An 8,955-nucleotide genomic window follows, 5' to 3' on the forward strand; every position below is an offset into this window, starting at 1 on the left:
TACAGATAATGGCATGTTGTTCAGCGCTAAAAAGAAATGAGCTATCAAGCCATGAAAAGACATGAAGGAACCTTAAATGCATATATTACTAAGTGAAAGAAACCAATCTGAAAAGGGTATATATCCTATGATTCCAACTCTGTGACATTTTATAAATGAGGAAACTAAGAATTAGAGAAGCTTCATAGTTTATCCAGCATCACACATAAGAGAGTAACAGAGTTGAAATTCAGATCTGACTTCAAAGCAACTGCCTCTTGGTCATTCTATTCTACTTGAACTCAATTTCCTTTATGGTGTTAACCATTTAACACATTACTTCCCTTAAATAATGCAGCTGCATTCTCCTGAGGAGTTCTAGTGCCATGATCCAAAGAGAGAGGCTAATGGTGAAAATTAATGGCTGAGATAGGCAGGCAAGTGAAGGAAAATTACTTTTAACCCTACCTCCCCACACCAATGAAGGCAGTGTTTACAGTCAAAAACACACTTTAGATCTGCTATCTACTAGAAATATCCAGATTTGTGCATATCACAGTTTCGCCCACTCGCCAGTGGCATGTCTCAACTTTCTGTCCCCAGGACCCATTAATCATTTACAGCATGTTGACAGACATTTTAACCAGGAGTCAAGGTGAATATCTCCAGTTATACAACACAAATATATAAAAACTTTGTTTAATCAACAGTGTGTGCAGGTGTGTGTTTTAGAAAGCCTGCATAAAATTATCTGCTGTGGTATACCATAACAAGGAATAGTTTTCACATTCTAACACAATGAAGGTATTCACTGCAGCTCTGCTTTTAATCTTTTCGATCATGCTGCATTATTCCTGTGCTGTGAGTCCCGCAGACTGCAATGCTATTGAGCCCCTGGCTACGAAAGCAGTAGACCTGATCAATATAGGACGTCGGAATGGCTACCTTTTCCAGTTGCTACGGGTCGCTGATGCCCACTTGAACAACCTGGTGAGGAATTGCCAATGGCAGAACTGAGTTGGGAGATCATGCGCCAGGGGCCAATGTGACTCTAGCCCTTAAGCCTAATGCTTTGCACAATGCAATGGCTTTGGTCAGGGTTTTCTGTTTAATTTCTGCTGCTGCTCTAAACTATTTTTTTTCTTTCAGACTAACATTTGTTATTAGTATGTCCTTAACTATGAGTCAGTCTGTAAATACTTAAAAGCACTGATGCTGAGTCAAATCAAATTCTAAGTACCATAAGAGAAAAATTATAATAAACTGTGGGCCTTGCCACCAAGGAAATAATAATCAAGTTGAAGAATAGAGAGAGGTGAGGACAGTACTGCACATATAGATTGAACTTGTGACATGGCTGTCATCACTTGTAATTATAAGCTTACACCTTCAACACCTCCACCTAAACCAACACTGCTATTTGGTGATTGCTTTTTAAAGCTCGTGGGCAGAAACAACATCATGACGAGTTAAAAAAGAACATTTGGAAGTAACTCTTTAAAGCTATTTATTCAAATAAATAGATCAAATGACACAAAGGTAGCCATCTGCAATGATTTGTAGAAGAGCAAGAATTCTGTTTAAGAAATAAAGAGATTGTTTTTACTCACCTGTTGCTTTCTTGGCATTCCTCAGGAATTTGCGACTGTCTATTATTTAGTGTTAGATGTGAAAGAATCTGACTGTCCGGCCCGATCCGGGAAACAATGGGATGACTGTGAGCCAGCTGTTTCCAGACGTCCATCTGATCTAGTAAGTAAACATGGTACCACCCTTCTCTTCTTGTCATTCTTGACTTTTGCCTACTCTGCTTACTCAGGGTAGCTGTATGTATCTGCTAACACAGCAAAAGAGTAAGAGCAGCTTCTGCCTTTTGACTCATAAGGATTATGTTGACCTTGAGTAATATTCTCTTGAGAGCCATACCTGGGAATCCAATTTGAAATAAGTCAGTGGGGCTGTGGTTCCATGGGATAGCATGACCAGCTGTGAGACCTTGGGCAAATCACCTAATGTCACTAGACTCTGTATCCTCAGCTGTAAAATAAGAGGACGGGTTCGGAGTAGATAAACTCTAAGGTCCTTCCTGGACTTGACTGTCTATGGGTGTAGGAACCTATGAACTTGTAATTGTGTCCTATGAAGACTGGTCCCATTAGCAAGAATGGCCAAAAGGGTTAGTTGCAATTACCATGAGAAATGGGGTGTTTGGCACATTGCACATGGGTACTCGGATCCCAGGTTCTCTGCCGCAGGAGGAGAACAAAATTATGAATAAACACAGATCTAAGATTTCAGTTCCAGAAAATAAGACATTTACGTACCTAGGAGTTTCAGCATTTTTCTCCTTTAAAATGTTTGGGATACGGCCATGATCCATTTAAATAGTTTCTTTCTAGTTCTCATGAGAGTTTTGGATGTCTATAGCATCCAACACATAGAAACAGATTTAAAAATTACAGGTTTTGAGACAGGATTTATTGAGAAAAACCACAAATAAATTTTAAATGGACAGTAGGAATACGTTGTATCACTTTTTTTTTCTTCATATTCAAGCTGAGGAAAGCAGTATGCAATGACCAACTCCTCTTTCTTATAGGTGATTGGACAATGTAAGGTAGTAGCTACCACACGTTTGAATGAACCTCAAGATCTTAGAGTGGATGACTTTAATTGCACCACAAGTTCTGGTATGGTAATCTGTTATAATGGTACTTAATTCTAGACTAATATAGAATTCAATTGCACTGTGGTATTTATCATATGATAATTCTATGGTGAACATGTCAGAAAGGGTCCCTGACCTCATGGGTTTAATTACTACTCACTCTCTTGAGAAGAGAGGTGAGACGGTTTTCCCCTGTTATTGGTGTACTTTCCTTTAAAGAAATTCAATACATAAAAATAGAAATCTATGTGAGGCATTATGGCATTATTGTAGAGAACATGGGCTCTGGAGTCAGATTTACTTGAATCCCAACCTCATCACTTATTAGTTGTATGGTCTTGAGGGCAAGTTATTTAACTTCTTTAAGCATTCCTCATTAGTAAAATGAGGATAATAACAGTATTGACCTTTCAGATCTTTGTTAGAATTAAATGACGCGTTCTATCTGTACATTTGCAAAGTATTTAGCACTCAGTAAGTACTGACTTCAACGTCTACAAGTTATGTATTATTACTACAGTTTATAAAGTGGTTATAAATATGTCATCTCATTTAATCTCATGGCAAGACTATGAAGTAAAGATTATGATACTTTCTATTTTAGAAGTGAAATAATTGAGGTTCAAAAAAGTTTAAAGAGTTGGCCTCAGGAACACAGTCAAAATACATGACCTTATCCCACTGGGGTTGACTCTAAATTCCATGTTCTTTAATTTTCTCAAAAAGAATTACCACAGAATTCCTTGAAAAATAGCAAATCTTAATGTGATTCAATATACAAAACTTCACAGTCAAGCAACTCCTTCAAGGAGTTGCCTTAAAGAAAGATTGAGCTGCACCTTCTTCTCTCTCTGGGCAAAACTTCATGTTAATGATGCCTCTCTCTCTTTGGCAGAGGTAGGAAGTGTCCATTAAAATATTAACATTTTAGGAACGATGGGGGAGCATCTTGAATATGGTCACAACAGAGACTTGAGCATCAGAAGGATCTGGATTTAAGTTTAGCTCTGCCATCGATTAGCTGATTTGATCTGGAACAAGTTTCTTAGCTTCTCCAACCCTCAATTTGCCTATCTGTAAAATGGAAGCTATTTTTTGTTCTTGCCACCTGCTTATATGTGTTAAGCCCCAGCATTGACATTGCTGTTTCCCACCCAGTAACCACAAAGCTGCCATCTTCTTTCTCCAGTCTCTTCTGCACTGGCCAATACTAAAGACAGCCCCGTACTCTTCGATTACATTGAGGATACCGAGCTCTTCAGAAAACAGACAGACAAAGCCCTTGAGAAGTACAAAAAAGAGAATGTTGACTTTGCCTCTTTCAGAGTGGACCAGGTGGAGAGAGTTGTGAGAGTGGTAAGTCTTCACTAATGCCCAGCTAGAGTCTGAGGGCCCAGCTCTGACCTGGCAGGTGCAAATTCACCAACTCTTCACTGGCCTAACTGCGCCAACTGCTTTTTACATTGAAGGCCCTGTTGCAGCCTCAACAGACAGGCAGCAGTTACCACAGAGCTGCCCTCCTGCAGTCTTTTACTTTTTTTGGTGTTGTGGAGAGTGTGACTATGCAACAGAGAGAAGGGAAACCCCAAACCAAAAAAAAAAAAGAGAGAGAGAGAGAGATTGAAACAGAAGAACATATTAGGGCTATGTGAGTCATTAAAATCATCTCGTCTTAACCTCCTGATAATATGATAGAAAACTGAGGCTCTGAGCAATTACCTTGCCACATCCAGTGGTGTGGCTGGAGCTAGACAGTTCCTCCCAGTCCAGGGACCCAAGTGTCCTCCACTCAGAGTGACCTTATAGAGTAGCTAGTTGAGTTGTCTTGCATTTTGAAAACACAAAGTTAAATAGATTATGGTGCATACAAGCAATGGGATGAATATAATGCAGTTAGACTGTTTTGGAGATATACACATTGGAAAGAGTTTCAAGATATGCTAAGGGAAAAAGCAGATTACAGAACAATACTTAGACTATGAGCCCCCTTATAGTAAATGATTACATATGTGTTTACATGCACAACACATTTAGAAAAAGGCTAGAAGGAAAAATACATCGAATGGTAAACAGTGGTACCTCAGAGAAAGAAAGATTGGGGTTCAGGAAGGGTGATTTTTCATGCTATGCTTGATTATTTCTATATTATTTGAATCTTTTCAATAAAATAGTATTCACCTTATCACTTATGTAATAAGTTTTAGAAGGCAGAGATCATAAGAAAAATGGCACATATTAGTGATTTTGAATCCTCATAGTCGTTTACAGTATATTGGATAGCAAGTAGCTACTGACTTTTATTTTAATGTTCCTGAAACTGCTTTGATCCAATTTGTTCTAGAGAGGAGAGGAAAGAACCAATTACTATGTGGACTTCTCTGTGAGGAACTGCTCCGCTTACCGTTTTCCCAGGCACTCTAATGTGAGTATACTAGACGTCTGTGAAATACTAGGTAACATTTAGAGGCCACCTACGATGTACCAGGTACCCTTCTAAGTGCTTTACACATATGTTAACCTATTACCTCCACAACTACCCTACGAACCAGATACTATTTTTATCTTTGGTTTACATATGGGGAAACCGAGGCACAGAGAAATTAAGTGAATCGTGAGAATATCACTTTATAAGTACACATGATATATACCAAAACTTAACACTGAGTTATTTAAACTCATTAGGATTAAAGACTTTGCTAAAACTAATAGCTAGATTGTATTAAGAACCATGAGTTCTTTCATTCACTTCATCTCATTTACTCGTCACAGAGACCTCATCTGACAAATGGGAAGGTAATTGAGACTCGGCAAAGTAACAGTTTTGCCCAATGTTCACAATTAAGCTGAATCCATTTCTGTGTTCAACCCACTGGAATTTTTCCCCTAATCACTTATAAACTGATACTCATGTACCTGCAGGAAAGTCTTATTAATTATACTCAGCATTTATATGGTAACTTAAAGTCTACAAAACACCTCCACATATGTATTGCCTTGTTGGGGCCGTGTGACAAACCCATTGAGGAGAAAAAAGTGTCTGCTTCCATTTTCCTGGGACAGAAGGGCCTAGAAGTTTAAACACTTACCCAAGGGCACTTAGATAGAAAGTGGTAGGACACAGGATTTTAACGGTGGACTTCTTATTTCAAGTCCAGGATTTTTCTGGAGTTTAACAACACATTCTCTGGGGCCAGTAGAGAGGAAGCATTCATTAATTCCTTGTCTGGCTGTTCACCTTTTCAACCTGAAGCAGTTCTGGAATCCTGCTTCATGCTACCAGAAAAGACACTCCCGTCCCCCAGCAAACTCTTAACTATCTTGGTGTGGGTAATGAAACCCAGTGCAGAAACATGGAAGCTGGAGAAGAGGAACTCAATGCGAAGTGTTTCACAGCATTATCTCACTTAATTAAGCCCTCCCACAACCTGTGGGTAGATATTATTTTACCCATTTTACAGACAAAGACTGAGTTTCAGAAATTTTGTGCAACTTGTCTAAACTCACGCAACTGGTAAATGATGAAGCCAGGATTAAAATAAGCCTATCTGACTCCAAAACTGTACTCAGAAACTCAGTGCTTAACAGTCTCTTCTAAAAAAGAGTTATCTTCATGTATTAGTCAAACAGTTGAGTTTAGGGACTTCTGGGGTATATGGGTGCCAGCCAGCTGTAGCCTCTGTACTTAGGGTAGGTCCAGCGGACAGTCACTTTGACAGGGTCCTTGTAAACTTTATACTCCTTTCCAAAACTTTCTTCCAAGGAACCAGTTAAAGTTGTACAAATCTCTCTTCTACACCACTCTTAATTCTCTCTAGGCACAGAAAACTTAGGTCTTTGGTGTAGAAGAGTTGGCCTAAAGTCAAGGCATCAATGACATGATATTCCATGAAGCCCAGTGTTGGTGATCACTCATGGAAGAGAACCACAGCGACTCATAAAGAAAACCTTTAGAAGCAGTAATTTTTTCCGAAGTGTTGCCTAGGAAATACTGTTAAATAACTGGTGGAGATGTTTGATAATCCTACCCTGATTTTTCTAGAGCTCTCTCTCCTTTCTAGAATGTCTGAAAGTTTACAACTCTAGCTGGACACCTTTATACCTCCTGCACACATACACTCACACACACACACACTCACACACACACACACACACACACACACACACACACACACACACATTAACAGGCTTCTCTCTTCTTCATAGGTCTTTGGATTCTGCAGAGCAGATTTGTCCTATGATGCAGGAACCTCTGACATGGAAACGCCAGAAGACTTTGTCATAAACTGTGAAGTCTTCAACCTTCAGGTGGGTTGCCTAAGTAGTCCTTATCGTGAGCAGTGCCAGACTAAGTGATATTTTCACACACATAGTGTATTTTGTTCTTATAGTTGTGTGTGTGTGTGTGTGTGAGAGAGAGAGAGAGAGAGAGAAATGAGAGCGATGAGATGGCGGGGAGGGATACGGAAAGACTTGCTCCTGGGGAAAGGAGTACAATTGCTGGTATGACACAAGAAGTATGAAGTTTTTTCCAAGAATTAGGAAGGGGTAAGATTTGGCAGAAAAGTAAAATCATAATCAATTTGATCAACTTTTAATGAATTTGAAAATGGCCCTTGAAGTCAGCACTCCAGTGCTGAGACTTAATAATTTCTAGTTTTATTATTAGGCATAGAATTTAAGGGAAATGAATTAGCCTCAAATTTATCATATAAGATATATAAAATAAGATGAAAAACAATATTTTATAAGAATATCTGTGTGTAGAAACTTTTGTTCTACACACAGATATTCATCACAGTATTTTTTATATCAGCAAAAAGAAAAAAACGAAAACAAAAAAACCTGAAAATAATCCAAACATCCATATGCCAAACCAAAAAAAAGAGGAAAGATGGACAGATTTGTTACCATGAACATGGCCACATAGATTTTTTTTTTTAATTAAAATCTGAACAAGGAGGGTAAAGAGGTAAAATGCTCGTCCTTTAGAAGTAGAGATGCTTACACAGATGCCTCAGAACTCTGTGAGAATCTAAATTATAAGGTACTAGTTTTCCGAATGTTGGTCTATAGATAATTATCATTTTACAATATAATTTTACCACTGTATGTTGAAATTATAAAAATAAAGATAAGAAAAGTTTTTATAACATTTTTCATTTAAAGGACCATCCTTTACTCAGAGATTATCTTTCTGACTCTTGTGTTATCAAAATATCATTACTGCTGTGAAGTAATGATGGTGGTAGATGATAATTTTTGTTTGTATTTTAAATGTCAACTTGGTTAGATAAAAACCTGAGAATCTTCTTTTGGTGTTCTAATTTTAAAATTGATTTGTTGAATTCAAAAGTACAGGAGCCATTGCTCTAATTCAAGTTAAATATCTAACTTCTTTTGTGTTACACAATGGTATTCACTTTTCTGTGTCCTTTGCCAGGAACATAGAAATTTCAGTGATGCGCCACCCCATCTGGGCCATCCCTTCCACTCTGGTGGGCATGAGCATTCTCCATTTAAGCCCGGTGGATCCAGAGATTATCACCATCCTCACAAGCCACATAAATTTGGATGCCCACCTCCTCTAGAAGAGAAAAGTCACCCAGGCAGACCATTGTTTCAAGCAGGAGCTCCTCCACCATTGCCCCCTCCAAGATGTCATCACCTCCATTTTGGCACCAATGAGACCCATGTACCCCCTCATAATCATAGTTCCAATGAGCACCATCCCCTTGGGCACCATCCTTATAAGCATCATCCCCATGGACACCCTCCCCATGGACACCCTCCCCATGGACACCATCCCCATGGACACCCTCCTCATGGACATCATCCCCATGGACACCCTCCCCATGGACCCCCTCCCCAAGCATCATCCCCATGGACCCCCTCCCCATGGACACCCTCCCCATGGACACCCTCCCCCTGGACCCCCTCCCCACGGCCACGATTTCCATGACTATGGACCCTGTGACCCACTACCCCTTAGCCAAAGTCCCCCAGATCACCATCGTTGGGGCCATGGCCCACCACCTAGGCACTCAGGAAAAAGAGGTCCAGGTAAAGGACACGGTCCCTTCAAGTGGAGACATGTTAAATATATCTACCGACTCCCGCCACTAATGAAAGGCGAAGTTCTTCCTCTTCCTGAAGCCAATTTTCCCATCTTCTCATTGCCAGACCGCAGGAATCCTTTAAAGCCAGAAATTCAGCCCTTCCCTCAATCAGCCTCTGAATCATGTCCAGGGGTGTTCAACAGTGAGTTTCCACAACTCTCACAGTTTTTTGCATATACATTTCTAAAAGAA

The 8,955-nt window shown here is 39.6% G+C and overlaps 1 protein-coding gene across 1 annotated transcript; it reads left to right on the forward strand.

The window, feature by feature from the left end:
* Positions 1-777: 777 nt before the first annotated feature.
* HRG (histidine rich glycoprotein) lies at positions 778-8,955 on the forward strand (the record flags this gene model as incomplete). The annotated part of the gene is given in 8 exon segments (XM_006925819.2): positions 778-969; positions 1,615-1,731; positions 2,579-2,669; positions 3,837-4,003; positions 4,989-5,069; positions 6,851-6,952; positions 8,088-8,504; positions 8,506-8,955. Coding segments are annotated over 8 exon segments (1,617 nt in total), but the record flags the coding sequence as incomplete, so codon positions are not given.

The sequence above is a fragment of the Pteropus alecto genome, unplaced genomic scaffold (assembly GCF_000325575.1).
Source record: "Pteropus alecto unplaced genomic scaffold, ASM32557v1 scaffold88, whole genome shotgun sequence".
NCBI classification, from domain to species: Eukaryota; Metazoa; Chordata; class Mammalia; order Chiroptera; family Pteropodidae; genus Pteropus; species Pteropus alecto.